The 17,949-nt window shown below is 40.7% G+C and overlaps 3 protein-coding genes across 3 annotated transcripts; 1 reads left to right on the forward strand and 2 right to left on the reverse strand.

Moving 5' to 3' along the window:
• The first annotated feature begins 1,749 nt into the window (after nt 1-1,749).
• LOC104436091 (probable purine permease 5) lies at nt 1,750-4,472 on the forward strand. Its single transcript, XM_039302032.1, has 2 exons — nt 1,750-2,041; nt 3,204-4,472. Exons 1-2 carry the CDS (start codon nt 2,018-2,020, stop codon nt 4,272-4,274), a joined length of 1,095 nt encoding a protein of 364 aa, XP_039157966.1. The 5' UTR covers nt 1,750-2,017; the 3' UTR covers nt 4,275-4,472.
• Nucleotides 4,473-5,543: 1,071 nt separating this feature from the next.
• LOC104436092 (eukaryotic translation initiation factor 5A) lies at nt 5,544-7,774 on the reverse strand. Its single transcript, XM_010048809.2, has 5 exons — nt 7,525-7,774; nt 6,728-6,850; nt 6,578-6,634; nt 6,003-6,077; nt 5,544-5,897 (listed from the first exon to the last, which is right to left on the reverse strand). The coding sequence occupies exons 1-5, from the start codon at nt 7,645-7,647 to the stop codon at nt 5,793-5,795; spliced, it is 483 nt and encodes a 160-aa protein (XP_010047111.1). The 5' UTR covers nt 7,648-7,774; the 3' UTR covers nt 5,544-5,792.
• Nucleotides 7,775-12,504: 4,730 nt separating this feature from the next.
• Nucleotides 12,505-16,020, reverse strand: LOC104436093 (probable LRR receptor-like serine/threonine-protein kinase At2g24230). The gene has a single exon (XM_039302027.1). The coding sequence runs from the start codon at nt 15,320-15,322 to the stop codon at nt 12,773-12,775; it is 2,550 nt and encodes an 849-aa protein (XP_039157961.1). The 5' UTR covers nt 15,323-16,020; the 3' UTR covers nt 12,505-12,772.
• Between the last annotated feature and the right edge of the window lie 1,929 nt (nt 16,021-17,949).

The raw sequence follows: 17,949 nt of genomic DNA on the forward strand, positions 1-17,949 counted from the left end.
GGTATCCATATGGGCATGGATGAAATCAAGTCAAATATATTTGTATATTTAGAATAAGGAAAGAAAGATATACACTTCGATTCTTTCCACAAGCAAACATCTTGCTGCTTATCAAAGGAGAAAGACATCAAAAAAAAAAAAAGGTGGCAACCTTACTTGGAAACAAAAAGAGGAGTGGCAACAATACATTGAATACACGGCACATCGAGAGAGAGAAAGGGAGGAGGAGTAAGGGAGGAGGAGTGGGTCGTCTTCTTCCCCAGAGGACCGCGACTGAGCTCCTCTATCTCCACAGCCCGACGTTGTTTTCTTGCTGCGAGCTTCGCACCGACGCTGCTGAGTCTTGCTGCCGATCCACTGCTTGCGCCGCCGCCGCAAGCCCAAATCGTTGCCGCTCGTGATCCACATCCCTGGCTAGAGACGACCGAGATTGCTGCTCCGCCGTGCTGCTGCTCCAGTCGTCATCCCGAGCCTTGTCCGTGCCGAGTTATTGCTTGCTGATCCTCGCCGAGCTTCCATCCGCGCCCGACTCAAGTAAGACGCTGCTGCTTTCAGTCCGTGCCCGCTCCTTCCAGTACCAACGCGGACGACGTTGTTGCTGTCACTTATCTGGGGGCGTCCCTGCTACCTGTGCTGATCCGAGAAGACCCGCGTCGTGACGACAAAGCTATTCGTGATCTTGCACCGAAAAACCTGTAGCTGCTCCATCCTACGATCGACGACGCTGCTGGCGTTGCGTCACACCAAATGCCCCCTGGCGCTCTTTGCAGTAAATTGTGTTGTGCCCCTGCAGGTTAAGAGGATCACTCCAAACGGCGGTCAAAGGAGTTTGTATTAAAATATAATAATTGGAGGCAAACCGAGGAGGGGACGTTCAGCAAATAAGAAAGTTCACTTGAAGACTTTCGGTTGTGTCCGACAACACCGCCGTAGCCCTCACCGAGCCACGAGCCCTCCCCACCATCGTGTGCCGCAGCCCTTTCCCGGTGGTCATCCATCGAGCCGATTCCGTTGAGCTGAAATTTGGCAATTTTACTCGTGAAATCAGGTAATTATTTTATCTAAATTTGATTTGAATACTTTATAGCCTAATATATGTCAATTAATATCTAATGTTTATATCCATAAGTTGATAGACATATCTCTAAATTAGGATTTATTTCCTAATTCGTAATTGCATATAATTTTTTATTCTACCTATAAGGTTTTAGATGGAATTATTGATTTCGCGAGAATCTTTAAAATTGATTTTTTGATCTTTTAAGACTTATAATCAACTCATCGATTTTGATGACCATGACCCTAGAGTTGAAGCACCGCTGACAAAACGAATAACTCTATTTTTGCTAATAAATCACAAGATTAATACTACTAAATATGCCAAACATTGCAAGCGGCACACATTCATCGAAGGTAAATGCAAAGCGAGAGAGTTGGCTTCCATACATTCACCGCCTTAGCCCAACAAAAAGGAAAGGATGGATTTTTTTTAGAGAAACACCAGGGGCGAGAAGCATCGTGTTCACGGCTTCCCTTCGCATTTTTCGCCCCTAGATTAGGACACGACTTCATTTTACAACCACCAACAAAAAGCACGATTGTCGTAAAAACAACCGACCAAGGATCTTGCCTGTGAAAACGGTTTTTTCTTTCATCCGGACCATCTCAGCAGAACTCCAAAAACGTGACGAAATCCCCTCTTTATCTTTTACTTGCACGCGTCAATCCTCATGTAAAAACTCCACTGATCTCGCGGGCTTGGCAAATGGGAACTCAAGAAAGTCAAAAGGGTGGAACTTGAGGGGCTTGGGAATTGGAATGAATGTTGCCCACGCGGCCAGCCTGCCACCACCATCACCAACCTCCTCCCCCCACTGACTGGGACCGTGCTGTACCACCCACCTAGTCGTCTCTAACCCCGAGCACACGATTCAACGGCATCCAAAAACGAAGGAGAAACATTCATAGCGATCTCGGAGGCTTCCAGTCGACGAGACTGTTGAATTGGCGTGTCTCTATGTCTCTCTCGCTTTCGCACGAGGTGAGTGTCTTCTGAACCCGTTTTGCTCATCTGATTCTTAGACCCAGTTCGTTTTTCTTGTGTTGTTGATGGGTTTTTCTTCTCTTGTGGTTTCTTGGGTTGACTGAAAGAGAGAGGGAGAAGATAAAAAAAAGGCTTTTGTTTTTGGTGGTTCTCTAAGCAATTCTCGTTAGTTCTGATATGGAGCTGAAGCATCTGTTTGTTCCTGCAAGAATGATCGGCATGGACGACAGAAGGAGATGCTTTCAGAATTTAGTTTAGTCCCTTTAGCTGAATTGATTCTTAATTTCCAAGAACTCGTGATTGATTTTGGAGAGAAACTATTGTCGCTTGTTAGTTGTGACCTCCACGTATTGGGAAATGGTTTGACGCCGTGTCTGATTATGCTGTGATTTGCGGGAACGATTGGTGAAGAGGATATGCTTGATTCATGGAATATTTGGTTCCTGCAATCTTGTGTAATTGATGGAAACCGCTTTTACAGTTATGGTTTAATGAGTTCTGGTCCGTTTCCTGTTAAAAGCTGGAGATGCTTTGGCTCCTCTGAGAATAAAGAGAGATTTTGGACCTTTTTTGCTGTGAAAAAAAAAAAAAAAACTTGTGATCTTCAGTGTATCAGAAATATCACAGCTTTGTTTCGCTCATTTTGCTAGACCGAGGAAGTACTCGGCTTGCTTGAAATTACCTGGGAAATGGGAATTTCGAGTCCTTTCTTAATCCTCTCTTGAGGATGCATGACTTGAATTCTTCCACAAGATATAGTGGCGATTGTCAGCTGTCGAGTAAAGTCTCCAGAAGTAGCTGCTTCATTCAGCCACTTGAACTTCCAATAATCCCATTCTCGTCTGGTGATCCTTTCCTATAGGAGCCCTGGATTGCTCCTCCAAACTGCAACCGTGCATGCTATTTGTTGTTTTCCAAATGATTGAATTCAAGTGAAAGGTGGTGAATCAGGTTGTTTACTGCGACAAAAGACTCTACTCTTCATGCGTTCCTTTAGGGGTGGTGTTCTTCTCTTGTAGTTGGATGAAGTTTGATTAACTGTCTTCAGCTTCGAAATTAAAGACAGAAATGTTCAAGACCCTTAACTCATGCGACTTTTATTGATTTAGCATTTTGTATGAGCATACTGTTTACTCATGCCACTTAATTTCTATGGTAGGGGACAAGAATGGAAGAGGGATCGCCCAAGAAACCGTCTCCGAATTTCTGGGACCAAATGTCTGCTGCTAGAAGCAGGGCTTGGGAATCATATAACAGCAAACCGATCTCGCATTGGATTCTTTTGCTTCTGAGTGGCGGATTGATGCTCACAGCCTTCCCTGCTTCGAGCCTTCTTTCCCGTGTCTATTACACAAACGGCGGCAAAAGCAAATGGATCATCTCGTGGGTGGCCGTCGCCGGATGGCCCTTGACTGCGCTCATCTTGTTCTTAACGTACTTCATCTGCAAAGTTTCCCCAACCCCTCTAAACGTAAAGCTCGCCCTTTCTTATTTAGTCTTAGGTTTCTTAAGCGCTGCTGACAATCTCATGTATGCCTATGCTTATGCCTACCTACCTGCGTCGACCTCGTCTCTACTGGCATCGTCATCTTTGGTGTTCTCTTCACTATTTGGATACCTCTTAGTCAAGAACAAACTAACTTTGTCTATGATCAATGGCATCGTGATAATTTCAGCAGCCATGGTAATAATCGCTTTGGACTCGAATTCAGACCGATATGGCAATGTCACCAATAGCCAATACATCATGGGCTTCATGTGGGACGTCTTGGGATCCGCACTCCACGGGCTCATCTTCGCTCTCTCGGAGCTCGTCTTCATCAAGTATCTCGGAAGAAGATCGTTCCATGTGGTGTTGGAGCAACAGGTCATGGTTTCTTCTTTCGCTTTCGTACTCACAACGATTGGTGTCGCCTTGAATAATGATTTTCAAGGAATGGCGGAGGAGGCAAGAACTTTCAAGGGCGGTAAGAGCTCATATTACTTAGTTATGACATGGGCCGCCATAACTTTCCAGTTGGGAGTCCTCGGAGGCACTGCCGTGCTTTTCTTGTCGTCGACCATCCTCGCCGGTGTCTTGAATGCCGTGAGGGTGCCTCTTACAAGCATCGCTGCCGTTATATTGTTGAAAGATTCGATGAGCGGATTCAAGATCCTGTCGCTTGTTATAACCGTTTGGGGATTGGCATCCTTCATATGTGGCAGTGCCAGTGTGAGTAGTGAAACTTAATGATTGTACCTTGGCTAACTTTCACTAATCACATTATGGTGCAACTTGTGATTCAATGTATACCGCATAGCGCGAAACAATTGATAAGACATGTTATTTGCCTGCTTTGCAGTCATCTTGCAGGAGACCAAGTCATTTTTATCAATGTTCATGAACTTTGATTGATATAACAGGCCAGAAATTACTGTATTCTCCAAACCAGGGTACTTCCTTCGGTGGACGGAGAGAAAGCCTTTCATCTGCAGTAACTGTACAGTTCTAACCGATGCGCTTGGGGCCATGACACAGCAGTAAGGATCCAAGGACCTCTGCAGGCGTGTCCATCGCCGGTCGAAAACTAAAAACGCAGAAATATAATGTCAATGTAGTTATTAATGCATTTATGTTTCGTTGAATAGGCACCAGTTGTTGCTCTCCTTCCCTTGCTTGTGTGAGGTTGTCTGCGTACTTAGCTGAGGTTCATTAACAGATTATAGTGATCAACAAAAGTGATGAAGTCTAGTTTTCCCAGATGAGCAAACAGCCCAGTGAAAAAATTTCTCAGCACATTCAAACTGATTACGCTTATATAAGGCCGTATGGCCAACGGAAAGAGGAAAGCCATAGTGAGATGGCTGCTAGTGTGACTATGGAAGATTGCACACTGTGATCTACTATCAATTTGTAGCAAATCAGATGCGGGTAAATATATCAGCATCTGTGAATGGAGATGATGGATCAGATGTGAACATAAGAACAGATAAGCAAGCGAAAACAAACGGTGCAGTCAAAAATGAAACCCTTCCGGGCTGTTTAAACAAGCACTTCAAGGGCAAGGTCTCCGGATCGGGTGACAAGGAATACTTTCTGCTATCCGTCAAGCTTGATGCTTTGCACTTGGCTCTCTCTACTACATGAGAATGAAACCCCATCGAACAGAGCATGTCTAGTGGCTCATAGGTAAACAAAAGCTCGATTTGATCTGAACTTCATCCTAAATATATGAAGCTCACAAAATGAAGAGCACAATTTCACTAGAATTCAGGCACATATAAGAAAACAGATTGATTAAGATGATCATAACTTTCTTCCATCAAGAGATAAACTATGCTATGAACTATTGATTGTCGCTTGAGGGGGCAACGCACCTCTATGATGCAAAAGTCTGCAACGGGTACAAAGCCAAACTCGGGCCATGCAAGAAACACAAGGTTCAAAAAGCTAGTATTACAGCACCCGGTAGCATCTTAGCTAAGCTTGGAAATGCAAATCTAACTAGAAAACAAATGCTTGAGAATGAAGACAGGATATAAGACATTAAACCACGTAATCCTCTTCACAGGGAGAGCAAGGTTTTACAACAGAGGTACAGGCAGAGAGGATTAGTAGTACCTCTTGCCATTACTATCATCGGATTCATCACTCCTCATCATTACAATCACACGGCTAGAATAAGATTTAGGAATGTAAGAAAACTCTGTTAGCAACATTAAAAAGTTTTGCTGCCATGACTGGCTGATAGAACAGTAGTGATTCATTTTAGTTCTTAGGACCAATATCTTTGAGAGCACAGATCTGCTCCTCTCCCATTGCGTTCATGACTGACACCACAAGGTCCTTTCCTTCAGCAAACCCATCTTTAATCTGTTAAAGGAGAAAGTGTGAGAAGTTAGATAAACTAAAAATAAAATAAGCAAGTTGAAAAAACAAAGACTGGGATAAGAAAATATGCATGTCGCAAAGTGATACCTGGCTAAGCAGACTGTCATCGGTGGGAAGCCTCAGATCATCCTTGGTGTTTCCATTTTCAGTCAAAAGACTGACCTGAAAGATGTTCAACACAAATTGTTAAAAATAAGTCTTGAGGAGGAGAGCAGAGAGTCTTTATACTGGTTGAGCTCTTCCAGGATTAAGATATCTTTTTCCAAAGAAAAAAGTTTCTTCAATTGAAAAGTGCAATTCATCCCATGGAGTTTGCTTTGATCAGAAGAAGACTGACTCAAAATTGTAATACCTATGGTTCTTCACAGTCCAGGAGAGAAACTTTTCTGATAATCATGCCTCTCAGAAAGAAGATGTAAATATTGACACATTTCTTCTCCTTCAAATGAAAAGCCAAAACTTTTTCGAGTACTTAACATCCAAAATCTAGATCGCATTATGGAATCTTCATTCATAAAAAGAAAGGGGAGCATTTTCCCTTTTCAAATAGACCATGATCCATTTCTCATGTTAACAATATTACAAGCACCATCTTATGTATATAACAGTTAAGAGTGCCTTGTGAAGCAAATGATCTGTCAATAAAGCGAAGAATCACTCACAAAACCATCTTCAGAGATATCAATGAGCTGATAGTCAGTGCGATTAACATGAGGAACCTGCATAATGAACAATGAAAACATTAGAGAAGAACAAACCCACTTACAAAAGAGAGATCTTTTGAAAGAAGATATGGCCATTAGGGCGCTTACATCACAGTTGTGGGACGAAGGAACAATATCTTCAAGTTTCTTCCCATTGAAGATATCAATCCCCACGAAGTGGCACTTAGCATGTCCGTGTTTGCCAGTTTTTGAGGTGGAAACTTCTACAACCTGCCCCCACCGTGACAAGAAATTATCTATGAGCCAGACCATAATCCAGATAACGTCAAATGTGATGCAGTATGCTCCAAATATACGAGTGAATTGCACATGAATGAACAGGAATAGCTTCTCCCATCATGAGGAAAGGCAGACCAGACAGCACATCAAAATGAATCATTGTTTCAAAAGATATGCAATTGTAGGGATCACAACCCTCAAACTATAACTCCAGGGCTTAATTATCAACCAATTAGCAAGACTTAACCCTGTCACATGACATCCCATCTAGCAGAAGAACACAACAGATCATGAGAATTGTTGCTCCGGTGAAAATCCACGACAAATTCGGAACTTTACAAAACAAGCGAGTTTCAATCAGATGCATGAAAGGGACGCACAAAAAGTAACCATCTTTAGCATTTCCGACAGTACCCAGAAGGACAGTATCCGCCGGAAACCATTCCCCTGCTCATCTCTCACAATCAACCAAAAAGATTCAAAGTAAAAATAACTGAATTACGCCCCCACCAAGAAAAGACACTCCTCGACAAATTCCGAGCCTTCCCAACATTGCATGGAAAGATCTAGCCAGTTTAATCGAATACCCACATAAATTCTCAGTCACCCAAATAAACCCAGAACCAGAATATGCGGAAGAGAGAGAGAGAGAGAGAGAGAGAGACCTTGCAGGGGCGATTCTTGATGACGATGTAGCCATTCTTGCGGATGGTGCCGGCCTGCTGCGGGTACGTCTTGGACGCGCCCGCGTCTGCCTTCGACTCGAAGTGATGTTCCTCGTCCGACATCTCTCTCTCTCTCTCTCTCTCTCTCTCTAGAAATTCACAGTGCGAGGACGAGGCGAAGAAGAAGGAGAAGGAAAGAAGAAGACAGATGAAGAGGCTCCCCCCTACTGATATTCTTCTAACTCTGGTTACGCTTCAGGCTCAATCCTGGCCGTTGGATGTGGTATGCCTAAAGTTTGGTGAAGATGAAAAGGAAATCAAGAATCCATTGGTCGTGCTGGAGATTTAGAGTGATTGAGTCTACATCAGTTTCTATAGGATATAGTATTTTTAATGTCCTCTTCTTTATATCGTGAATAATTTCTAATATAGTGTAAAGTGGAATATTCTCTTAATCAAGAATATTACAGTGTTAACATAAGAAGAATACATGATAAACTTTTTCCGCGTAATACGCTGGTCGATTGTCTAATAATGTGTGACAAAATAATTGGTTGTATATATGAACAAGTCAAAAACACTTACTGAGTATAAGATACTAACACTATAATTAGTATCCCAAAGTCCCACATTGAAAGGGAGGCGTCTTATTAAGTGACTTATAAGTTAAATCTACTTTCAAATTGTTAATACTTTGTGTGGTTATACTTGAGTACTTCCTCTGAGGTATGATTCACATATATCAAATTAGCTCATTTATCGGAGAAAAAACACCGCTAAAATAAGTGTGGTAATGATTCGAGCTATGTGACTCGTGCCTTAGAGGAATTACGCAAATTACCCATACAAAGTGACTTTTTTTTTTTTTTTTTTCCAAATTGTAGCAACGTTCTTATTTATGGAAAACATTTCTAATCAGGCCCATCTTCTGAAAAAAAAAATGTATTTTTATAAGTCAAAGCGTGCATCATCCAAGGCACCCTTTTCTTGTTCTTGTGATTCTTGACGATGCCACTTGTCATCATGGCACCTTTAACAATTTGATAAGTGCCTACGTATCCATGGTCATCATGAAGATGCCCTCTCTTTTGATTTTTCTCATGGAAAATTGTAATGGATTGTATTGATTTTGACATTTAAGTCATATGGAGTTCTAACGGTTCACGTCTCTCCTTTTTCAGAGACTTTAATGGCATGAGTATAAGATGCCGATGGCTTTTTCTGCATGAATCGTGTAGGTTGCATCTTATTCCTTTCATGGCTAGTTGAGCCAAGATTATATCATATTCCTCTTGCCTAAATATATCTATATATATATATATATATATATATGATGGATTCGATTATCCGCAACTTTTGAAAAAGAATATGATCAAGATGCTCTTCAACATCAGCTTTTTATAGAAAAAATAGATTGGGAGTTTATGTTCATGCTTGTAATTTAAATATATGTAATTGTTTAGGACTTGTGCTATGAAAAAGACTACAAAATTGAAATTGGATTTTCCATCTTTCTTACAGAATATAATTAGGATAATCATATACTTCTGTGTTTTAATTCCCTACTATAACTAACCGCATTTATTTTATTGGAAGTACAGAAATCTTTGTTTTCTAAGACTATTTGTGCGAAATACTTATTCTATGGAAATTTTTCAATAAATGTAAATACCGAGGCTATGTCCAATAGAATGTAATGAGAATGGAACGGACTGGAATGAATTTGGAATGAAATGATTGGAAAATAGAAGTGAAAGCAGTGCTTGGTTACTACAACAAATGACAAAATTAGATTTTAATGACGATTCAATACTATACTATTGTTATTGACCGAGGGCTCTTTAAGGAATTTTATGGGGAAAACTCTGAGATTGAGATAATCTTTTTAGGTTAGCTTTAATTAGATAGGAAGATATAAATTGAAATTGGAAGCAAAGCTCAAGCTACTGCCTATTAGGTGTCTTATGCATGTTTCACCTTATGGGAGATTTCATTTCATGATATATTCATGAGCCTTTTCTGTTGGGCCTGGTTCATTAGCCCAAGTGAAATGGGTTTAGCCCACCTTATTGTTTGAATTATCCAAATCAGCTGAAATCGGGCCCATCCTAAATTAATCAAAGAACAAGTATTGCAACTCATGAAAAGCTTCCGTCTTAAATTAAGAGAACACGTAGAGGGAAAAGTCACTTTCTTTTTGTTTTCTAAGCGTTAGATGTGACCTGTTCTAGATTTCGTATAATTTCCACTTGAAACTTGAAATCTACCTGCTAGAATAAATTCTTTATTTTTTAGAACTTGGAATATACTATGCATTCCCTATAAGTTGGAAGTTGAAACATATCTTGTCCAAGTTCCACAGCTTGTTGCGCGTTCTACATAGTTTTCATTTGTATTATTGACTAAACGATTGCAACGAATCATTTCTTTTAATGACCTCCATTTGTTGCTACAATCTACTAATCACAATTTATATTTAGATACATGAATAATATGAAATAAAATAAAGTCTCAGTTATAAAATGGAAGCTCAGACTAGTAGTTCCAAATTATACACTCATTATCGGAGCTATGGAAAATCATGGGATTGCGCGAAAACCTAAACCATGAAAGACATAAAAACTTGTTTTAAATTTTAAATTCTAAATTCCAAATTCTACCTACCTAAAGCATACTCATCGAAATAAGTTCCTTGATTTTTGGAACCTGAAACCTACTCTATATATCTTGGAACTTAGAATTGAACAAGTTCTCACCGATTTATTTCTTGAGTTTCAAGTTTTTACTTTGAAACCATCCTTACCTCTATTAAGTATTCTAGAAAAAATACTTAAATTACCAAAGAAGAAGAAGAAGAAGAAGAAGATATAATTATCAAGTTTTGTTCATTGGTCTGAATAAATAATATATGATTAAGATGGATTCATGCAGTTCCTATTGAGGAGATAAATAACCTTCCAAAAGGGAAATTCATCACAAAGCAACCCAAGTTCTTGTTTATTCTCTCTTCTTCTTTTTCTTTTTTAATGAGTCACTTTATTAAGAACAAATATAAATAAAAAAAAATCCCAAATTTCTTACATTGATACCAAATTCACATTAATATTAATTAAGTCCATCAAGCCAATTTCAGTTGAAAATTGCTAAAGTGGATGCCAACTATCTTATATGGCAGGTTGGCATTGGCATGAACATTTTTGTAATTTTCTAAAGATATATATTTTTTTAAAATTAAATTTTAAAAAAAAATCTTTCTCTTTCTTCAATTGCCCGATGAGGGCTGGCCTCACCTAAGCGAGGGTCACCCTTGCCGGTGCTTGCTCAAGCGAGGCCAGCCCTCACTGGCCACCAGCACAAGCTTGCAAGAAAGAGGGGGAAAAAAACAAAGAAAAAATAATGAAAAATATTTAAAAACATTTGAAAAATATTTAAAGCGTTAATCATGCTACATTAAACAGTCAATATCTATGTCGGTGATTTCCAGACTAAATTGGTAAGATGAACTCGATTAGTACTAATCGGAAAATTTTTAGGAAAGGCGTATGTACCAATAAATAGATTTATAATTTTTTTTTAATACCTTTCCCCTCGATTAGTGTTGGTATGGATAAAAGAGCAAAAGCCTATTTTTGGAGAGTTCGGACATCAATCATTCCTCAAGGTGATCGCAGTGACCACGTTAGCAAGCATTATCGTTCCTCAATTAGCGCCCCGGACAATGCTCAAAAACCTCAAATTCCACAAGAGGAGAAGTTTCCCAATGAGTGCTTTTGGCAGTATGTGGACATCCATCATGCAAATGGACCCGGAGACAGATTTTCCTCTGGGCCTAATAGCACAACAGCATGTATGTACCTCTCAATCTTCCCCCTTAATCAAAGTATGAATGGTTCGTAATAGACAAGGGAAAAAACCACTTAATGTTCTGACAAATCTCACATGGGTTTACCATAACGACTTCATTCGTTTATTTATTTCTTAAAAATGTCTGGGTTGAGAGGACATTTCATGAGAGGAGTGTCAATGTGGTTTGGATGCTGAGTTGGGTGGGGTTCTTTCTTGCATTCAAAGCATCATAAAGTCAAAAGAAGAACAGCCCAACATGGTACTATATGCTCAGCAACCGAATCCACAGAATCAAGCCCCATTTTTGACTAAAATGGTCATAAAAATCTTGCTCTTCTCCAGCTCATGTCATGATTTTCCCATCAGTCATTTCAATAATATATACGCATCCCTTCAATCTCTTTTCCATCAGTCTTTCAATAGCATATACACATCCCTTCAATCTCTCTCTCTCTCTCTCTCTCTCTGAGTCAGCCATGGTTTATTTAACTCATGTAGCACCATGCATTCATTTCATTTTCACATGCAGTTGTTGGCATGAAATCACCCACTAAACCGAACGCCATCATTGAAAAGATGGGCTCGACTTTTGCACGAGAAAAAAGGGACATCATGCGGTGAAAAAAGGAACGCTCTTAATGACTAGCACATGCTCCATTTTCTTACCTCCGAACTTAAATTCCCCCACACAAAATCCACGCATCTGCAGAAAAGTAGAGAGAATGGTCCATGTCCTGTGGTCCAGGTTTCGTTCCAACTCCTGGGAAGATTTGTTTGTTATCAACGCACTCTCGTATGGTGTCAGAAGAAACATGCTCTTTTATCACGGCCTAAAAGCATCGGCCGAAACGTGGAACTTGTCAAAAAGAGAACACTCGCTACATGACAAGGACTGTAATGTCTATGCGCATCTTTCTCAGAGATAACGAAAGGGTATCTTCATGTGACACCCATGTAAAGGCCTGTGCTTTCATCAAAATTCCTTTGTGGAAGTGCACGGGTTGGTTGGTTTGACAAGGCAAAGAAGGTTGAAGTAGTTTAGAAATCGATGAGGAAAACAGTTCCACCGGGTTTCGGATGATCGGCGGTGAATGAATGAAGGCACCAAAACAAAACTACAAAGTGGAGTCGGTGTTGGGAAAATTGGACTTCCATGTATAAATTAAGCCTCTCTACCACAAAGTAACCGGAAATAAAACAAAAGAGAAGGCTTGGGAGCCAAAACATGAAAGTTCAGTACTATACAACTCCCTCCTTAACCTTAGCAGCACATGAAGAACAAGAGATTTATCAAATTCGTGAACAGAGAGTGAGAAAATGAATAAAACAGAATCAAGCTTCAACTCTTTTTTTTTTTTTTGGTTCCTTTTTGTTTCTCGTTCTTCCTCACTGCATCAAACACCTAGGCTGGCTCGATATCTTTAAGAAGTCCAACTACCTGCTGCATGCTCGGCCGCTTCGAGGGGAGGTCGGCCGTGCAGAGATAGCCGATCTTAAGGACTTCCTCCATCTGGTCGTCAGCTCCGGTACCGTGAAGTTTTGGATCAATGGCTCTTGATCCCTGGCTCTGTCTCACCAACCCCCTAACCCAATTCACCAAATTCGCCTCTTTCTCCTCTGGATATTCATCTCCGATTGGCTTTTTCCCTGTAATGAGCTCGAAAAGAACCACGCCAAAGCAATATACATCAGATTTTGATGTTGGGGACTCGTATCCAGGTTCAGAGAATTCTGGGGGCACATACCCAGGTGACCCACGAGCAATCTCTTCATCCAATCCATTTCCAAACACCTTAGCCAACCCAAAATCAGATAATCTCGGTTCTAAGTTGTAGTCGAGGTAAACGCTACTAGCTTTAACATCCCGATGTATTATCGAAGGGAAGCACCCGTGGTGTAGAAATGCCAGAGCTCGTGCAGTGCCAAGGGCTATTTTGTGTCGAAATCTCCAAGTGGTAAATAGTCCTTCAGATCCTACATTTTGAATGCCATTATTCTCGTCATCCTCCCACGTATCTGTGCTCCAGTCCTCTGTCGTCTGAACACCCAGCGGCAAGTCGTGAAGCAAGTTCTGCAAGTTCCCATTCTCCATGTAATCATATATGGCAATCCTCTGATCCCCGGCTAAGCAGTATCCAGTTAGTGGGACAAGATTCGGGTGTTTGATCCGACCGAGATACTCGAGCTCCCTGGCCACTTCTTGATCAGTCATCGTGGATCCATGAACCAAAACTTTGACAGCTACATGGATTCCACCGGGCAGGAATCCTCTGTACACAGGCCCAAACTTTCCCTCGGCCAAAAGGGTGCCGCGGTCAAAATTTGATGTTGCAGACAAGAGGTCAGCAAATGTGATATTCAGCAAAGGCTTCTCAAATATTACAACTGGGACTGATGTGGCTTGCTTTACATCGGCTACCCATGTGGTTGAATCGGTTTGAAACGAGAAAGGGCCTGAAATTTGTTGCTCTTCCTTGTATGAGGTCTGTTTTACAGCCCACAATTTTGATTTTCTTCTGCAACCAAAGGCCAGAAATAGCAGTCCAGCAAGCAAACAGACCATTGAGAGGGATAAAGCAAGCGCAAGCTTGAGTCCCTTGTCTCGGGGAGCTTTTCTTTTGAAGAATACTGGGTTGGCAGCAATGGGGCAGTCATTCGTTGACCCCAAGAAGGCTTTTTGGTCTGGGGAAAATCCATTTGCACAGAAGGTTAAGTTGTTGTAAGAGAAGTTGTATTGCTCCATCCACTTGAGCTTCTCCAAGAGCGACATTGGGATTTCTCCGGTCAAATTATTTTGAGAAACATCGAGGTTTAGGAGGGTTTGAACGCTTAGAAGGGGGATTTGGCCACTGAGATGATTCTCAGAGAGATCGAGTGTCTTCAAATGACTCAACTCCGAGATTTCACTGGGAATGTGACCACTGAGACTGGTCTTGGACAAATTAAGATATTTTAAACCAGAGAGGACTTCAATTCTTGGGAACTCCTGCCTGGTAAATCTATTATGTGCAAGATTTAGGTATCTAAGGTGCCGACATTCATTCAAACTCTGTAAAATCTCTCCACTGAGCTGATTCTCAGACAAATCTAGATGAACCAGATTAGACCAGTTATAGGTGGAATTGAACCGTACCTGAGAAATGTGACCTTGGAACTGGTTCTTGCTCAGATCAATAACCCGCAACGTCTCCTGGAAGGCACCGAGCACCGATCCTTGAAACGAATTCCGAGATATATTGAGAGAGGTGATCGACTTCAGACCTGAGAAATCCGTGTCATGCCCACGAATCTCATTGTTTGCTAAGTTCAAGGTTTTGAGCTTCGGGAAAGCAGCACCGAAGCCATCAGGAAGAGGCCCATTCAGCTGATTTGATGAAAGGTCAATGAGGACAAGAGACTGGCAACTCCGAATGCTGGGTGGAATGCTCTGTTGAAACCCATTTCCATCTAGTTTGAGGACTTGAAGACTCCGAAGAGAGCCTATAGCTGCAGGAATTTCACCAGAGAAATTGTTGCCAGAAACATCAATAACTTCAAGCGAACCAAAGTTGCCAATGTTGCTCGAGAGAGACCCAGAAATCTGGTTGGAGGAGAGCTTTAAGCTCTTAAGTGAGCCTAAACTCCAGAAATCTGAAGGCAACCCAGTGATTTTGTTGTTGCTAAGATCCAAAGTTTGGAGCTTGCTAAGCTTCCCCAGGGTAGCATCAGGAATAGGACCAGACAGACCCAAACCAGGAGCTAGAAGCTTAACGACATTCTTTTGTTCGTCATCACAGAAAACTCTCTGCCATGAGCAAACAGGAGAAGAGAAGTTGTAGGCACGAGAAGAAGCGAGACCCATCTTCTGCAAGAATTCGGACACGAAAGACCCGTCCGTGTTTGGCTGTTGAGAAGCCAAAGGCCTAGTGCAAATGGCCAAAACCAGCACGTAACCGAACAAGCCGAGACCCATTTGAGGAGTAACAAGATCTCTTCAGACAGAGAAAAAGGACTGGGAGGACTTACTCCAACCTAAAAAATCCCCAATTCAAAGCTCCAAAGCCACCAGAACTCCTTCATAAATGGCTCTGGGCACAGGCTAGACAGTACTTCTCAGGCTGCGTTAGCTCCATATAAAACCGAAAAACCACCAACAAGCAGGAGGGTATGGGTTTATTGCACTGCCCAGAAAAGGGTCATCACAAAAGAACGAACTTTGCTGCTGAATATGGGGACCTCTTGAGATGCCCGGAGAAACCCGAAAAACTGGCTGTTGAAACCATTGAAGTTTGAATGGGAACTGTTAAGAGAAGCAAAGGGTTTTGAAAGGCCTGCTCGCTTTTAGTGGCTCTTCAGAGAAAGCGCGTGAGCTCACCTTTGTCTTAGTTTGCAGGTTCAAGGAAGACAACAAAAGCAAAACCGAAGCAATGCTCTTTTGTCCCTGTCTACACTTCACTCACATGACGAGAAATCGGCAAGCTCCATCTGTGACGGCTTTTTCTCTTTTTTCTTGATGCACTGTGCACTGCGCACCTTATTAGATGAGAATGAAAAAACTTTCTGGGGAGAGAGAGGGGGGAGAGAGAGGGAGAGAGAGGGTATAAGGGGAAGGGAAGGAACAGTATATCTTGGTAAGGAAACAGGCTTTGAAAAAATGGGAAGGGGGTTGAATTGAATAGAAATCTCTGTTGGGTTGGTGAAATTTATCAGTGATGTTGGTGGGTATTCAATGATTCTTCATCGTCTTCTTTTTTTCCTTTTTTTTTTCCCATCACCTTTTCCCACTTTAATGAAAGTTTTTCTTTCCGGTAAGAAAGGTGAAAAAGAAAAAAAGAAAAAGAAAAAAAAAAGGTGAAAAAGGATTTATGTTGTCTTTATTTATTTATTTATTTTGCTTTGCTGTTTAGGAGAAAATGAAAGTGAAAGAAAGCAAAACTTGTCAAAGTCAACACACGTTTCTTGGGCCTTCAGTTGTAGGTCAATTTTAAGTCCAGTCAAACATTCTGCAGCGTGGTCAGTGCAATTAAAAGTGATCTTTTTCGAGATGAACACTTTTTTGTGCAAAATTCCAGCCATAATAAGATTATTTTCTAAAGTTGATATGAACTCTAACTCGACACGTTCTGAATGAACTTTTTAAATGAGTCAATTCTAACATTTAATAAGATTTTAATAAATCACAATTTGTTTACTAACTTTGTAAAATAGTAGTTTTTGTACATTTTAGCATTGTTCATCACCTTATCATTGTTTTCTTCAATTTAATGCTTCTGCCTTCCTTATTGCTTCTTTTTACTTTTAATTGCAGTTTGCCCCGGTTTTGCAGACTGCAAAACCTAACCTTCTGTGCATAAAGCTTGGAACTTTTAAGATGGGGCATGTCCAATTGAAAGAAAACTATGCCATTTCTTTTGCTAATTCATGTTCAAGCCTCACGAGATAAATGATGACCTACGGAAGAAAAAGGATGTAATAGCCTAATAGAAAGCCATCCTCCCTTAGTTAATAATGGGATAATGATGAACTAATTGGCAATCTTGAACCGCCAATACTAGAAGCAGTCCTTATTAGCAACTCGACGTGCAAAATTATTTAATTTGAAACATGCCCTCGTTGCATCGGTACCTCATGCCTGGCGAAATTTGCATGTTAATTTTGAGTAATTACTGGTGTAGCTAAAATACTTAAGTAAAAGCCAGTGTATTCAACTGTTTTAATTAGTTTTTGCATAAAACATACGACCCTTTACAAGGGACAAAAAGTGCCCCAGATGTGATCTGATAAAAAAGAAGTCAGCTTTCTTTATGGTCTTAAATGTGTGAGAAAACTCAAAACATAGACTAGAAAGTCTAAACGGTTGTTGTTCTGTGGAATACGTGTTAAAATGTGTGTGGAAAAGATACACGTCATATCATAATCTGAACTCACCTTTCTCCATGGTTTTAAATCATGGGGTGGCTTTTGGCCCCTACAGCTACTATTCTGTCAACTCTATACTTGCACTTATGGATGCTTGTGGGAGTGTAATAATGACTACTTGATTAATCATTAATTGTAATTAATAGTGTGACATTACATTACATGCTGGCTTAAGAACATTTCACACTGGGAACAGTTCACTTTGCACAGGGTTATGCATATAGAATTTGTATCTTATCCCCTTCCTGTCTGTAAGGATTGATTGTTTGGAACAGATGCCTTAGGAGAAACCTAATCATGTGGGAATCTATCCAGCATCAGATCAAGCAAAAGACCAAATCTATTGCATGTTAGAGAGAGAGAGAGTGAGAGAGAGGGGTTGAGCATGCCAAGAGCCAACATGGGAAATGAGTGGACAAAGAAGGAGAGAAAGCTTGCACACATGATGATGATTTGCATTGATTGAGGGTGAGGAGTAACGAGCAATCAACCGCTGCCAGATTAAATAAAGAGACCCACCTCCAAAAATAAAAATATAAAATTTACTTGTTTGGGTACTCGATGCCAGCAAACTTATTCTTCAAACATTGCTCTTCTCAATGATGTTGAGTTCAGTCAGACCACCCCCTTTTTAATTAATGACCAAAAAGACTGTGTGATTTACATTAATTAAGTTATGCT

This window comes from Eucalyptus grandis, chromosome 1 (assembly GCF_016545825.1).
Source record: "Eucalyptus grandis isolate ANBG69807.140 chromosome 1, ASM1654582v1, whole genome shotgun sequence".
Taxonomy (NCBI): domain Eukaryota; kingdom Viridiplantae; phylum Streptophyta; class Magnoliopsida; order Myrtales; family Myrtaceae; genus Eucalyptus; species Eucalyptus grandis.